The 15,956-nt window shown below is 45.4% G+C and overlaps 2 protein-coding genes across 4 annotated transcripts in view; one reads left to right on the top strand and one right to left on the bottom strand.

The window, feature by feature from the left end:
* The window catches only part of GPAM (glycerol-3-phosphate acyltransferase, mitochondrial), a 59,759-nt gene extending 44,032 nt beyond the window's left edge, over positions 1–15,727 (top strand). For all 3 annotated transcript variants that reach the window (XM_080640435.1, XM_080640434.1, XM_080640436.1), the window contains exons 12-21: positions 1,927–2,012; positions 2,545–2,657; positions 4,522–4,592; positions 5,628–5,892; positions 6,457–6,599; positions 7,952–8,029; positions 8,650–8,790; positions 10,099–10,288; positions 11,381–11,439; positions 12,124–15,727. In XM_080640435.1, coding sequence (XP_080496561.1) covers positions 1,927–2,012; positions 2,545–2,657; positions 4,522–4,592; positions 5,628–5,892; positions 6,457–6,599; positions 7,952–8,029; positions 8,650–8,790; positions 10,099–10,288; positions 11,381–11,439; positions 12,124–12,240 — 1,263 coding nt within the window. In that variant the 3' untranslated portion in view covers positions 12,241–15,727. The remainder of the gene's footprint in view (positions 1–1,926; positions 2,013–2,544; positions 2,658–4,521; positions 4,593–5,627; positions 5,893–6,456; positions 6,600–7,951; positions 8,030–8,649; positions 8,791–10,098; positions 10,289–11,380; positions 11,440–12,123) is intronic.
* LOC308233219 (nuclear cap-binding protein subunit 2) lies at positions 226–1,105 on the bottom strand. Its single transcript, XM_080640082.1, has one exon. It carries the CDS (start codon positions 1,065–1,067, stop codon positions 597–599), a length of 471 nt encoding a protein of 156 aa, XP_080496208.1. The 5' UTR covers positions 1,068–1,105; the 3' UTR covers positions 226–596.
* Positions 15,728–15,956: the final 229 nt, after the last annotated feature.

Consider the following 15,956-nt stretch of genomic DNA (forward strand, 5'->3'; position numbering starts at 1 on the left):
ACACCTGCTAACAAAGGACAGTAAATATCTATCTTTGGGCGCCATTGGGTTCAACGTTTATTGCTATTTTTTTAAGCTCATGAGACTTTTGCATATTGTTTTATGATATATATCAATATTTTATTTATTTTTTTTTTTATTTTTTTTTTTTTCCATTTATTAAACTTTATCTCAAGGCAACTTAAAAAATTTTTAAATAGTAATTACAGGCCCCAATGTGTAGAACATGAACCTGCTTACACACAAACACAGAAAACAAAACTGTAAACTTTTTCCAATTTTCCTAAAAGACGTGTGGTGTTTTTGGCTGGTAAATCAACATTATAGATAAACTCCGTTGCCAGGGAACACGATTTTTGACCTGGTAAAAAAATCATTCCGGTAAACTTACACATGCCCAATATTCTAAGACTAGAATTAAAGGCATTCTTTTGGCTTCTGTCCTTTAATAATTTTCAGAGGAAAGCCATGAAGTGGTGTCTGGCTCAGCAGAGACATTGATCAAATATTTGTAAAAACGGCAGGTTTGCAGACCTTAGGTAATGTACATCAAATTCAGCAGGCCAAAGGAGTGAGTTTTTCATGATGGTTTTTGCTCACTGGTTTTGGGCCAGTTTTCCATAGCCTCCTCTCCCAGCATCATAGTCCTGTCGATACTCATCTCGTACCTGGCCTCCAGACCGTCCACGGCCATACTGCCTGCCCTCCTTAAAGCCTGCATCCCAGTCTGTGCGAATGATCCGGTCATCCAGACGAGTTCCATTTATGTACCGCATGGCATTTTCTGCATCTGCTCTTGAGTAGTATTCCACAAAACAGAAACCACATGCTGTTTTCTTCATTTTATCCAGGCCCATAATGATTTTCTTTATGTCGCCACTTTTGCTGAAGAGTTCATAGATTTGTTCTTCAGTTGTATAAAAGGAAAGATTTCCAACATACAATGTACAGCTTTTCTTCAGTAATTTTTCCTGCTCTTCATTGTCACCCCGGAAGTGCTGGTCCCGGTACTGGCTCAGCTCCACATAGGAGTCGCTGCGCAGCGCCTTCAGGAGGCCGCTGGACATAGTGCAGAGGTCGACGAGGACGCCGCCACTACGGGAAGAACCGGCGGACGCCATATATCAATATTTTATATCGTGTTTTTAAATTGCCTTTAGGGGAAGTTTTTCAAAGCACAATTCTTAAAAGCTGGGTCCTAGTCAAACTAGGATGATCCTCTGATTTACCGAGTGGGATCCAGGTCCCTCGTGTTCTGAGGGGTGGGGCTGTCCTCGTGGGAAGCCTGGGACTGCCGGGTCCCTGAGGTCCTGGCAGTGTAAGTTCCTAAGATTTTCCAATTGGTTAAAGAGAAAGAGAAGAATGGGTGATGGAGTTGGGAACCCAGGGGGTCAGGGACAGAGTCTTGCTCCTGCTGTTCCACTTCCTGGTTTTATTCTAAAAGATTCTAATTACTGTGCTAGATGCTTTCTGACCTTAATGCTTCCAATTCTTAAGAACCCCATCATTCTTACTATTTTTAAAAAAAAAAAAGATTGCACAGCTTCTCTCTCTTGTTATGATTTGCTTTTGGGTTGAAGTTCTTTTGAATATTATGTGACTCTCAGGTTGTCAGATTTCCTTTATAAAGCATGGTTATGTCAGTTTCCAGTAGTAATATTGGGAATGTCAAATAATTTAAGATGTGAGAAAAGTTAAATGTTCTCCTTTAATTTATAAATGATTTTGCTTAAGCATCATTCTGTTCTTTGTATTTTCAGTTCTTAGATTTCGTGTTTGACACGAAATGACACGGGTCATTCTGAACTCCTGAAGATGGTTTAGGATATAAGAAGTAGTTCTCTGTAGCATAGCTGATTTGATGAAACAACTCCCTTTTTACTTTTTGAGACAATGAGAGCAAATGTTTGGTTTTTTCCCCTCCAGGAATATTTAGAAAGCCAGAGTCAGAAACCTGTGTCTGCCCCACTTTCTATGGAACAGGCCTTGCTCCCAGCTATACTTCCTTCAAGGTGAGGTTTGGGGGAGTTTTTTATACTCGCTAAACCATCAGATATCTATTATGTCTTACATTGCAAAGAAAAATAGGTTAACTTGAATGAGAACATGCATGTTCTTATATTCACTTCTGAGCTTGAGTAACTTTCCTCTTGGTTGTATAGGGGATGGTGAAGTGATGTGCTTTCAAAGTTTGGAGGTTTTTTGATTTATTTGCATTCTAAAATCTATTTGATAAATTTTCCTAAATGTTTTAAAATGAAGTATCTTGCTTTATGCATTTGTTTTTCAGCCAGTGGGTTTGGAAATGATGTATCAGTAGACTGTTTAGTTATAACTAAATAATGTATTTCCTCCAAGAGAGTGTATTGGGCATAGTAGAGTATATCATGGAGAAAAACAACCCATAGTAATAATCTACTTGTGGTTTAAATTTAGAATATATAGTAACTTACAGTGTGTTATACATTCATCCCTTAGGCCATCATAATTTGCTTTGTGAAAGAGTGGGGTTGTAGAAGTCTAATTTTTAAGGAAACTTTTCAGACCCAATGATGCTGCTGCTGAAGGTGCCGAGCCGTCCCCTGACGAGTCCAGCAAGGAGACGGAGTCGTTCCGGAGAAGACTGATCGCGAATCTGGCTGAGCACATCCTCTTCAGTAAGTGGAACAACAGTCTCTGTGGTTTGCGGTGCAGATCGGCGTGGTGCAGGGCAGACTGTACAGGTTCGGGAATCTGCTCTGCTTTGGTTCCACTTCTAGTTCTAGTACCTGATACACAGGTGGTGATAGATGGGTTATTAGCCAGAAGGTGATGTGGTGGGGATTTGGGGTATTGGAGTAAAACCTCTCTCACAGTGCCCGATGACTAGTGGGTGCTCATGCTTTAATAACATACAGCACTGCCACAGTGATTTGTTATCTCTTTTGCTCATGAATGTGTTTCCTTGAACTAACTTGGAGTGCAGCTCTAGGTTTATAGTTGCATGTCTCTCCCTCCTCTGACCCCATGATTATTCGGCAAATATTGAGGGGCCGTTCTGTGTAAAGTTTGCTTTAGCTGTGGGGTTACAGATTGAGGAGCTAGTGGTTCAGCACCTACTGAGCCTGTGCTGTTCTCAGGGGGGTAGCTGTACACAAACACTGTATGTGGAAGGGATCCAGAGCGGAGTGCGGTGAGTGCAGAGCCAGTCTTCCTTAAGGACCAGAGTGCAGTGTCCTGTCATGAGGTGGCTTTATAGTCCTGGGGCAGCATCAGGGTCCCTTGGTATGCAGCCCCGTAGGCTCTTGTCTCCACTTCCTGTTGCCCATCCCCCATCAGCTCCAAATCTCAGCACTTCCTGCCGACTTTGGTGTCCACGCCTCCTCTGGCTCCTTCCACTTCAGCTGCTGCTGCCGGACAGAGCACAGAGCGTTCTTTCTCAGGCACATCTGACGTGTCTCCTGTGCTTGGATTCTGGATGCTAAAATAATACATCCTTATGCTGGGGAGTTGGAAAACAAAGACAAAACCCACTGTCCAAGTAACCAGCGGTGTTGCTGTCTCTAAAAATCCTTCTGGCAGTTTCGTCTTGTGCTCTCTTCCATTTGTAACACAAATATACATTTATATTTTTAAAATACTCTTTATAAACGTTCTTTTTGATGGCTATAAATATAGTACTGGATACTGTTTTGTTTTTTTTAAACACTGGAGACAATATCAGCTGTGAGTGAAGTATTCCTGAATTCATTATCATCTCAGAAAACTCCCCAATGGTGTTTAGTTCAGATTATTCTACAGATGTTCTCGTATTTGATTTATATGACCATAATTTTCCACAAACTCAGAGTATTGTGTATGGACTAGAGTCATTTCAAATGTATTTACGTCCCCTTTTCCCCACCTCTGACCTACCTCTGGGCCAGGTTGAAAGAGGAGGGGAAAATATATTGAGCAGCATCACTGTGGGTCCCTGTGGCAGGCCGTCCATTTCATTCTCACGCAGCCCATGGACGAGGCAGTGCTCTCATTTTACCCCTGAGGAAGCTGAGGCTTGGGAATTTAAGTAATTTCCCCCAAGTTGTGAAATTAGTCAGTGTAGAAGTTAGGTTTTGAGCCCAGATTTTCTGACTTTCAGTCCTGTGGGATGGGTATAGAAGTATAGTTACAGTAGACTGTAACCTGGGACAAGTCAAGAAGTAACAGTGGGATGTGCTGTAGAGCTCGGAGAACAGGCTCAGGCTTTGGGTCTTGGTATTTTCATAAAGGTGTCTCTAGGTCATTCAATAACTAAACTCCATTATCCTCAATTGAAGGTGCACCTACCTTAGACTGAATTCTGTTATATGACAAATAGTGATCTCTAATGGCCCAGAACACAGTATAATGTAACTTCCTTTTGATAAATCACCTTTATGGGGAATGTGGTAGAGGACTTTTATAGTTTTAAATACTCCTTTTTAAGATTTAGGTACTTTTAAAAGTTTCAGCTGTATATCTATTTTTTAAACATGCAACTGAAGCTCTGCGCTTGCCTTTCAGCCGCTAGCAAATCCTGTGCCATTATGTCAACACACATCGTGGCCTGCCTGCTCCTCTACAGACACAGGCAGGTATGTCCCCCGCGTCACCTGCAGCTAACGACTACGCGTGAGACTGCTCTGTCAGCTGTGCAGATCCGATTCACGGACAGATTTGGCCCACTCCTGGCGGGGACTGTGAGACAAACAGTAATATAAGCTAAGGACCTTGCCCACAGGAGCTTACAAATCCAATGACAAAATCTACATGAAAAAAACTCAGAGGCTGTGTTTATGTATATATATGTATACATATATGTATATGTACACACACACACACACATATATATTAGAGGCCCGATGCACAAAATTCGTGCAAGGGGCTCCCCTGCTGCCGTGGCAGCCGCCTCTGCCTCAGCCCCTATCCACCGTGGCTTTGTTCTGGACGTCTGGTCTAATTAGCATATTACGCTTTTATTATTATAGGTACAGTAATAGTAAGGCATTCTTTGAGTGGTATAGTTAATGTAAATAACTATATACATATATACATATACATATATATACACACACAGACACACAGTCATAGTAAGATATACTTTGAGTGGTATAGTTAAGGCACATTTTAATTGACATGCAGATAGCGAATGGCTTCCCTGCTATTTGATTTGTGTTTAGGACCACTTTCCACCTTCCCACAATGCACCTATGCTATGATGGGACTGGCTGTGTCTGTCATGTTCTCACCAAATACAGTGCCAGTATCTGTAGGCACCCAATAAGTATTTGTCAGCTAGGTTTTTAATAGGGGGAATTCTTGCTAAAAACAAGCACTTCTTACTTTCAGATGGTGGCTTCTGCTCTCTGTGATCTTATGTGCTCATATCACGTGTGTGGCTAGGGTGCTCTCTGGATGCGGAATATCAATTTCTTGACGTTCTGGGGGACTAGCTTTTTAATCAGATTTTTTTTTTACTTTCTCTGCATTGGTGGTGTGACCCTTTTTCTGTGTGTGCTGACATGAAGCTGCAGGAAAGCCAAGGCAAGAAAAAATCCTCTGAACGGCCTCTCAGCCTTTTGGGAAGTAGTTTTCCACTGTCATGAGGCCATTCCTGTGTGTTTCTCTAGGGAATCGATCTCTCCACGTTGGTGGAGGACTTCTTTGTGATGAAGGAGGAAGTGCTGGCCCGTGATTTTGACTTGGGGTTCTCGGGAAATTCCGAAGATGTGGTCATACATGCCATACAACTGTTGGGAAATTGCGTCACAATCACCCACACCAGCAGGAACGATGAGTTTTTTATTACTCCCAGTACAACTGTCCCATCGGTCTTTGAACTTAACTTCTACAGCAACGGCGTCCTGCACGTCTTTATCATGGAGGCCATCATAGGTATGTTGGGCCCTGGAACATTTTCATAGAAAATACAAGGGCCTAAAACACCCTGGGGTCTACTTCAGTTTGGATGATAATCCCTGGTTGAGGGAACGTGTTGCTCTATTTCTAAACTTCAAGTAAGAATATAATCTGCTGTATCACTGTTATAGCTTATTTTTACAGCTATTATTCAGTAAGTAGCTCATGAATTACGGCATAGTGTTACACTTATGATTGAGGGAGAGAGGTAAGGTGTCTTGATGACCAGGAGCTGAAAGACTGAGGGAGAGGAGACAGACACGTGGCGGTGATGTGAGTGATGGGGCTCAGTTGTGATCAGGGGCGCAGGGAGAAAGAGAACAGAGGGGACGGGACCCAGAGGAAGGCCTTGGATGGAGTTGGGATCACATGAACTAATGAGAAGTAAGTCCTGAGGGGATTTACTTAAATTTCACCCTGAAATGCAGGTAATTATGTTTGATGTAGCAGTCTGGTAAGGTAGTCCAAGCTATCTGAGCCAGTTGAAGTTTTCCTTGGAGCTCTGAGACTGCGGCTTCATTGATGCTTTCATCTCCTCAGCCTGCAGCCTTTACGCAGTCCTGAACAAGAAGGGTGCGGGCTCGCCTGCCTGTGGGGCCCCCACCCTGATCAGCCAGGAGCAGCTGGTGCGGAAGGCGGCCAGCCTGTGCTACCTGCTCTCTAACGAGGGCACCATCTCTCTCGTAAGTAACAACTCTTTGCCTGTTCTCTTCTTCTTGAGCATTTTTATGAAAATAGGAGTAGCTTGCTGCCAGCTGGCCACCCGTCCACCACTGCTGGTAGCTCTCCCCTGCTCATAGCTCGCTGCCCCGCCCTCCTGGAGCTCTCCGCCCCTGCCTGTAGCTCCCCGCCCCACCCTCCTGCTGATCTGTGATTCAGTGGTTATGCAGTTGGTCATTACGCCTCAGGGCATGACAGATAATTAGCATATTCCTCTCTAATTATATAGGATAAACCAACTTTGTCTTTTTCTATCACTGAGGCTTTACATTCTACTCCTGACCTCCAGACTAATATGTTGTTTACTATGTGGATGTGGCTTTTGGGGTCACTGCTCCAGTGACCGCTTTGTGCCCCTGTGAGGTGTGTTGGGCAACTGCTCCACGTTCTGCATCAGTCAGATCCAAGGTTACCGAGCTCTTATTCCGCATAAGGCACTGGGTCAGAGGATTGTAAATAATTAACACGCTCACTCGTGGATGATGGAACCACAGACGATAAGAGTCAGAAACAGTTTTAAAATCATCTGCTCAGCCCCACCCTCACTTTACAAATGGGGAGACTGAGGCTCAGCGGTCCTGATGAGCATGCATGTTATGTCCCCGCACTTGCAGACATTTATAACGAGGCATACGTGTTAAGCAGCAGAGAGAGCTCTTTCCTCAAAGTCATCAACAGGTAGAACTCATATTCTATTTAAAGTCTACTGTCCTGCACTTGGGACGTCTGTGAGCACGTGTGTGATGAGGGCCCACCTCCATGGGCTTCTTCATAGGAGGCATGTTGCTGGGCCTGCTGGGGAATCTGTTTTGCCTCAGCCTTGGGGGGCAGAGTCGGAAGGGAGAGGGTAAAAGGCTCTCAAGATTGCCTTCATCCTTTTCCTGGATCTTTTTTGAATATTGGACATTGTGTTTCCTCATCCACCACCTTTGTATACAGTATCTGCACAAAGCTTTGACAGCCTTTGCAGAGAAATTGTCTTATAAAGAAGAATAGGTGGTGGGGTGTGACAGGCGGCCCCTCTAAGGGCTGCTTCCCTTGGGGTAGGGGGGAGGCTGAGCTTGGGAGCACCCTTTTTCAGGTGCTGCCACACTGTGTGCTCTGCCAGTCCGGAGAACGAGGCCTCTTCTGTGGCTTTGCCTATGACCACCCATATTATCAGGAGGGTGGGCATTGGAAATCTTAGGACTTGCCCAGTCCTAAGGTAGGTTATATCATGGAAATATTTGGCAGCTACTTTGTGCGATGTTTTTCTGTTTTTACTGAAAGAGGTATAGGATCGTGACATTGACCTTGAAATGTCTCTTCTTTCCAGCCCTGCCAGACGTTCTACCAAGTCTGCCATGAAACAGTGGGGAGGTTCATCCAGTACGGCATTCTCACGGTCGCAGAGGTCAGGAGCATCGCCTTTGTTTGCCTTTGTTTAGTTTAGTTTCTTGCTCTTCATTTCCTTGTCCTTTCCACCAAGTACTTTAACCATTATTACAACCAGTTATTTTAACGAATAATTACATTAGATCTGTAGTCAAATCCAGGTGAACAGAAGAGAAAAATCAGCGTGGGGAGAGTAAACGTCTTTGGGATTGTGTGACATTTTGGTTCCTTCTGTGTAACTGGTGTTGTCTGAAACATATCCTGACAATTCCGGGTCCTGAAGTTTTTGTTCTAAGATGAGATGTTTTTCCGCTCAGTGTGCTTGTAGCTTGCACGTATGCATTTTTCTCTTTTGAGATTTTGTTTCAATGTTGGTAAATTTAGTAGAGTGAGCATGGCCTGGAAAAGGTGAAGGTGTTTTTATTTGATGTGTTTGGTAGCTTTCCCCCCATCCTTTCCTTGGTTCTTTCCTCGCTCTCTCCCGAGTGATTCCGAGTTTGGAGAGGGAGGTGGTTGGACCTTGTAAGTGGCGGGCAGAGCGGAGTGGAAAGGGAATGAGAGAAGCTGCCGTGGTGGGTCCAGCTGGCAGTGGCGTGTGCCTGTGCCTGTTTGCCGACTCTTGCTTGTCCCCTGGCATAGCAAGATGACCAGGAAGATGTCAGCCCTGGTCTTGCTGAGCAGCAGTGGGACAAGAAGCTTCCCGAACCTTTGTCCTGGAGAAGCGATGAAGAAGACGAAGACAGTGATTTCGGTGAGGAGCAGCGAGACTGCTACCTGAAGGTACTTTGGGGAAGAATTCTGGAGGACTTTACAGTGATGACTTGAGGTTCATGTTGCCACTAGCTAATGAGGCTGATAAACTGGGACCCTGGTGACTCATTCATAGCCGAAGCACCCACAACCCAGCATGGTGCTTTCTGCCTAGTGAATAAAGGCTCTTGAGCTGTTGAATTAATACCTGAAATTGTTCAGCTTGAGTATAATTGAATGGAAGAGGAAACAAGAGTGGACATTGAGAAAGGTGAATGTCCTGGATGGTGCCATTCATGACCTTGCACAGAACAAGCAGGTGCAGACCTGTGCCCACACCGGCACTCGCGCCTAAAGAGGCGTGTTTGTGTTCAGTCACCAAGCAAGGGGCTACCACACCATCTGTGGGAGAAAATTAACACCCCGCTGTCCTTGGCCTGGCTGCTCCTTTTGAGTCATTGTCAGTCTTGCCATCCCTTCTGAATGTTCTACATCAGCTGTTTGCCTTCAATGAAAACAAATCCTATCACAGGAGAAAATTTGGATTTTTAGAAGTTTGGTTGTCCCTCATTTAGAAAAATCAATTTTGTCTAACTTATAATTTTAGAGATCAGTAATAATGACCCATCTTTTCTGAATACCCTAAGTGGATACTTTCTCTGCAGTGGGATGACACGCCCAGTTCTCTCACACACACACACACACACACACACACACAGTCAGGAGGTATGGCTTCTGGAGATTCCAAATGACAAATTTTTCCATTTGGGGTTTTATTAGTTTCAAGATGGGCCAATGATCTTGCTTCCACACACGAGAGCGACTTATCTGAACATGCATGTCTTGGGGGGGTACAGGGAGAGCCTCACCATCACCCGTCCTCGCTGGACTGTGGGCTGAAGGATGACGGGGGGTGCCAGGAAGTGGGGACTAGGGAGGACAGAGATGATCTTGTGATCTTGTCATGTGACCTTTTTGTGTCCTTGAGTGACTCTTGAGTCAGGCTTCCAGCCCTGCAGAGACTAACCTCAGGACCAGCCACTTTCAGTGATGACAATGTGTCATAATTATGCTATTCAAATACCACGATTCCATCTAGGCAGCTGCTCAATGAACGCAAATCCCAAGTCCTGTAAAAGTCAATGACTGCAAAAAAGAACGCATTTCAGCTCCGAGAGTCATTTCCCACAGAGGCTCTCCCTGTGCGCACGAGTGGCAGGCGGCTCTGTGCAGGGACCGTGAGAGCCATCTTCTCAGTCTTTGGTTCTCCCAGGAGGGTCCCCGGTCAGCGTGCTCTGCTCCTGTGCCTCCTCATGCATTGTCTCTGCTCTTTCACAGGTGAGCCAATCCAAGGAGCACCAGCAGTTCATCACCTTCCTGCAGAGGCTGCTGGGCCCGTTGCTGGAGGCCTACAGCTCCGCTGCCATGTTCATCCACAACTTCAGCGGGCCCGTCCCGGAGCCGGAGTACCTGCAGAGGCTGCACAAATACCTCATAACCAGAACAGAAAGAAATGTTGCCGCCTATGGTACGCATGCCACTAGTTGGGCTTCTTTTAAATCTCTGACTTTTTAGATTACAGGACTGCTAATTATAGGGGGGAAAATTGCAAAATTATCCTGACCTCTCAGTCTATAGTGCCATCATTTGTGAGGTTCCTGCATGTGGTTGCATGTAGTTGTTTTGTTTGTTTATTCTTATTGCTTTGTAGTTGCCCATTGTATGAATATTTAGCACATTTTATTCAGTCATTCTGCTGTTGATGGATATTTGGGCTGTTGGCAGTTCAGAGCCCCTGGGAGTAGTGCTCTTTGGCACAGGTTTGCACACACATGTATTGGGTGGACATGTTTCGCATCAGGTTGGGTGCATATCCAGGAGCAGAGTTGCCTGGTCACCGGGTGTGAAGGTTCAGCTTTAGTGGATCCTGCCAGATGCTGCCCACTTGGTGGGCCAGTTGGCACTCCCACCAGCTATGCCTGCTCAGTTGCTCCACCTCCTGGCCGGCACTCGGTATTGTCTGTTGTGTAAGAGGTGTGATTGGGGTGGGGGTAGCATTTTATACACTTAGGGTTTAGAACTGAAACTACTGTGGACAGGAATTTTCAGAGACAGAGGGACCTAGAGGTAGAGCTCTACCTAGAGAGATGTATAAATCCGATCTAGATCAGTCACTTTCTAGATGAGGCGGCCACCCAGGTCACATAGCTGGTTAATGGGCAGAACTGGGTGGGGCCTTCTGACCTCCAGGCTTGTGCTCTTTCTGGCCCCACTGCTGCGGGAATCACCTGTGCATTAAACAAAGGGATTTCTACGCATCTCCTTGGATTCTCACAAAACCCCTTTAAGGCAGATGTTTAAGTATTTCTCCTTCCCTTCCTCCCCCCTTCCTTCCTCCTCTCTCCCTTCCTATCTCTTTTCCTCCTTCCCTCCCGCTCTCTCTTTCTCCTTATTCTTCTCTCCCTTTTTTCTTTTTTTTCTTAAAAGATGGTAAAGTAGGTTTAACGTGGAGCTGCCCTGCTGCTGACTCGCTCTGATGCTCTGGCCTCCGCACTTCTCACTGTGGATATGGGTTTTGCTGGGCCTGAACATTTGACAGGGTCTCACTCTTTCTCTACAGCTGAGAGTGCCACATACTGTCTCGTGAAGAATGCTGTGAAAATGTTTAAGGATATTGGGGTAAGTGCCCGCCCCCTGTGGTAGAAAAGCATGTGTTAACCTCTGTCCTCTTCCCCTTTAGACCTGGTCTGCCACCTTTGGGTTGGGTGGACCCCAAGGGGAGCCGTTTCTGCTGGATTAGCCCCGAAGGCCTTTTTGGGGACGGGTGGGGCATGTTGAAGGTGAGGCCCGCCAGTGCAGATTTCCTTGAAAGTTCCAGAGTTTTGCTGGTTTTCACCTCCATTCTAAACCTGTTTGCATAGAATGTGTCCCTGTGTTTCCAGATGCTCCGGGCCGCTGGGCAGGGGTGTTGATGGTGCCCCATGGTTCTGACTGATTTCGCTGTATTTTACTCTAAGTATTGCTAGGAGAATCCTCAGCTGTGCTTTACTTTCTCTGCTATCACGTGGCGCTGGGTTCCATGGAAGTACCAGTGGGCTTTGTCAGGGACTGTGACTTTATTCCACCATAAATGTTAGAGGCTAGTGCACTGGCTGCCCTCCCCGAAACCAGCACCACACCTGCACCCACAACCCTGCCCAGCTCGCAGACATGGGCAGAGCTCGTGTTAAAGGCAGGAGACAGTTTGCTGTGTCTTACTGCTTTGGGGGTTTTGGACACCAGTTAGGGTTGGTGACGGGAATGTCCTTTTTGTGTGTGTGTGTGTGTGTGTGTGTTTGCATTTAATTGAAACTTTCTCTCTAGGTTTTCAAAGAGACCAAACAAAAGAGAGTGTCTATTTTGGAACTCAGCAGCACTTTCCTACCTCAGTGCAACCGGCAGAAACTCCTGGAATATCTTCTGAGCTTTGTGGTGCTGTAGTAACGAGCTGCCAGCAGGTGAAGGGCATGCATGGCCCCTGGTGGGCTCAGCCCTTTATGGCTCCAGGTGGGAGGTGCATCCTGTGGCCAGGCCTGCCCTGCCCTGACCTGACGTGGCCTCCTGGAAAGCAAGTGCCTTCTCCCCGCCGTGGGCCTGTGACCATCCCGACTCTAAGGCGCACAGTGGCCTGCAGATAACGCTCTGGGGGCCCCCAGCCTCCGCTTGCAGTTCCTAATCAGTAGATTACAAAATGAAATCTCAGAAAAGATTTTGGAGTTTATTAAAGATTTACATTTTAAGTATAACTGTTAAGGACTAATTAATGTGAAGGACAAAAAAATGTAGTTGTACTAGTATTCTTGAACTGAATCTTGGTGTTACGTAATGCTGTCGGGGAATTCATTGGTATATTTTCTGATTAACTGTTAATCTTCCTTTAAAAATAATTGTCAACCCAAAGTGCTTTACGAAAGAATGGGCAGGGGTACATCACACCCAGGTATCCCTGTGCTGGCCTGTGCTGGTCAGATTTAGGATGTGTTTTCAGAGCTACATGAAAACACAATGTTAAATTAGGTCTGGGATGGAGATAACAGGATGACATAACGTGATGGAGATAACATGAAGTACCTTTGGCTGGCAAGATTCAAGGTGAACTTGGCCAGAAAACTGACTTGGAAAACTTTTGCTCAGATAAAAACGTACCACTGCGTTTTAAATGACCAGCAAGTATTTAGGAATGACTTCCGTTTCATGGCTGTGCCCTCCCCCACCCCTCAGGTGGTCCCTGCCTCTCACAAATACCGCTGTCGCGGTGTGGTTGGCTCGGCCTGGGAGACTCGTGGCAGAAAGGGCTCTGGCTGAGGCTGCCAGCGCAGGGCGCCCTGTGCTGCAGACAGTGTGTGCATGAGGCTGGTCGGGGGCCTGGGACCCACTCGGGGCGTGCAGGGTGCCACCCGTGCGGCCTTCGTGGTGGCCTGCTGCCTGGTGAATGGTTGGAGACATTTATGGATCTTTAGCTGTGAGGCAAAATGAAGGTTCTTTAAAAATTTAGCCGATATATGCCTCAACCCTGACGTCACGTAGCGGCAAATCATGAAAACTTGTCTGTTCATAATAGAGGTGCCTTTTTGTGAGCGGGGAGCATAAGTGTTCATTAATTTTGGTAATTTCTGGTGATTTCTTAAAGATGTGATATTAAAACATTTTCTCACAGCTCATTGTTCCTCCTCTCCAAGGTATTATGGAATGAGGAACTCTCCTAATGAATATTGCATATCGTCTTTGAATTTAATATAGAAGTACTGAGAATGAAGTTTGTGCTTTCATAAGCTTGGATTTTAAACACTAATCGTATCTCATGAATATTCTGTGTTTGGGAGAGGGAAGGGCACTGACTGATATTTCACTTTGAACGAAATATCTCGTTTGGAACTCACAGCAATAAGGTTGTGCTGCTGCAACCTCCACCCTTTGCAGATCCCCCGTTTGGAACATACTTTCTTAGTAGGAACTTGTGTACCGTTCAGCTACCGTCAGTGCTGTTGGCTCCGGGTGGAGTGTGGGCTTCACCCTGTGGCTTCCGTTTTACTAACTGGGCATTCTGCATCGGGGGGAGCACACAGGGCGGCTTAGTTATCCCCTCGGGTGCTCCCTATGTGGGCCAGCCAACATTTCGCTAGACTCTTGCATTCATCCCCTAAATTAGCGAACAGGGTTACTCAAACCGCCTCTTGCTTCTCCGGAATGTCACGGTTGGCAGACTTCCTAGTGGCTGACGCTGCTTCCCTGCTTGTGATTCTGCTGGAGCCGCGGCTGGGCCAGCCCGAGCAGGGACCACGGCTTCAGCTTCTCTGGCTCTGTTTCCCTCTCGGTTGGTTTGTTTTCTAGGAATCTAATCAGATGCTTTGGGGAATGCAATGTATGGTTCACTAGGTCTCTCGCCACTCAGCTCACTGTGAGAATAAATATGCATGCCTTTTTTGTAATTAACTGGTGCTTCAAACCCTTTTTAAGGAAGAAAAATCTCAACCAAAGTTATGCTCACCCAAGCAAGCTGACCCTCGCGTTGTTTAGCACAACCCATTCTTCAGGGCTTCATTGCGAGAACCACCTGTATCATGACAGTAAGGTTTCCAGTTTTGCTTAGATTTATTCTCATTGTTTCCCCGAAGCGGATGGCGTCCATGTACGATAAAACAAACTAGGTGCTTGTAAATAATTTATTACAGTTTACTCTGCATTTCTCTGAACCTGAAATGCATGCCTCCAGGGAAAGGCTGTGAGTCAAGTTACAAAACAAACAAAAAAAACCCAATAATAAACGATATGAAACTGCACTCTTTGAAAATGAGAATGTCCCAAGTCACTCAGAAAAAGGGAGGGACTTTTTGATCTCTTACATTTTAAGAAAAACAAAGGGAAAGAACTAGAGTGGCATGTGTGGGACTAGTAACAGAAATACCAGGAGCCTTCCTCCTGAGTGGAGAGAATACCTGGGAAAGGCGGGAATGCAGGCTCAGCTGTGGAATTCCCGTCACCTGGAGGAAAGCATTTCCCGTAGTTCTCCGGGGAGCGTGCTCCGGGATGTCGGGGCTGTTCTGCAAGAGAAAGTGTCCCTGGGAAAGCAAGTTTGGCCGTGGGTCCTCTTCCTGGGAACTCTCCGTGCACTCAGCACAGTGAGGGCGCAGGGTCTGCAGCTTGTTTAACCAGCGTTTCCGAACTCGGACCCCAGGATCCTTTCCCAAAGCTTCAGGACATCTGGGAACCGCTCACTGGTCCCCCCTGGAAAACATTTTGGGAAACACTAGGTTAGGCAGTTCTTTAAGGGGATACAACAGTAACAGAGGGCGATGAGGCATGAACTTCGTGTCAGGTGTTACATTTAGTGGCTATTTCCTCCCCTACTGACAGCACCGAAAACTAAGACAGGTGGTCAGGCCCTGTCCTCAGTGGGAAGATGAGCCTTCAGCGGTCCCGGGTTTTTCACTGAAAGCGAAATTAACACAGATTAACTGGGGTAAGATTTTCATTCAGATTTAGAAAAAAAAAAATTGCACAATTGAATGTAGATTTTTATCCACAGATAGTTCTAGTGTTTAGAAGTGACAAGACCTATGACTGAAGTTTATAAAACTTAATTGGGATGTAAATCTTTTTTTAAAACACTCTTTTTAGGAACTGGAGACTTGGCATCTGGCATTTTAGTTTAATGCAAACTAATGATTGCATTTGGAAGAGGCTTTTGAATTTCTTTGTAAACACCTAAAGCACAGAAATGCCCTGAGGGAAGGTGTTAAACTATGTGCCTGTTGTACAAAGAAACATTGAATTGTAAAAGGAATTACTCTCACTGTGAAATAACACTGTGTGATTTTGTGAGCAACACTTATTTGGAAACATTAATTGATTTTTATGCCTGTTAATAATGTATTGTAAGAAGCACAGAATTGTAGTTTTGTTTTAATAAACCAAAAAAAAAAAAATACATTCTTGATGTCTTGCATTTGTAGTTAAAAGTCCCCTACATGTAATCCATTATACAAACAATTGTTCTTGTTTGACTTCACACAGAACTTTATTAAAATGCTTTAGAAGAAACTCTCTTACATAAATTTACGAGCCTTCGGTGAGTGGTTTATTACTGACTCAGAGCTCTGGAACCGTGATCAAACACCGGGGAGGTAGGTATATAGCTACGTCTCAGCTGTTGCTCC

This window comes from Plecotus auritus (assembly GCF_963455305.1).
Source record: "Plecotus auritus genome assembly, chromosome: 9".
Classification (NCBI taxonomy): Eukaryota; Metazoa; Chordata; class Mammalia; order Chiroptera; family Vespertilionidae; genus Plecotus; species Plecotus auritus.

What these genes read in the sequence shown, in the direction of transcription:
- LOC308233219 (XM_080640082.1), bottom strand. Translation starts at nt 1,067, where the DNA reads ATGTCCAGCGGCCTCCTGAAGGCGCTGCGCAGCGACTCCTATGTGGAG.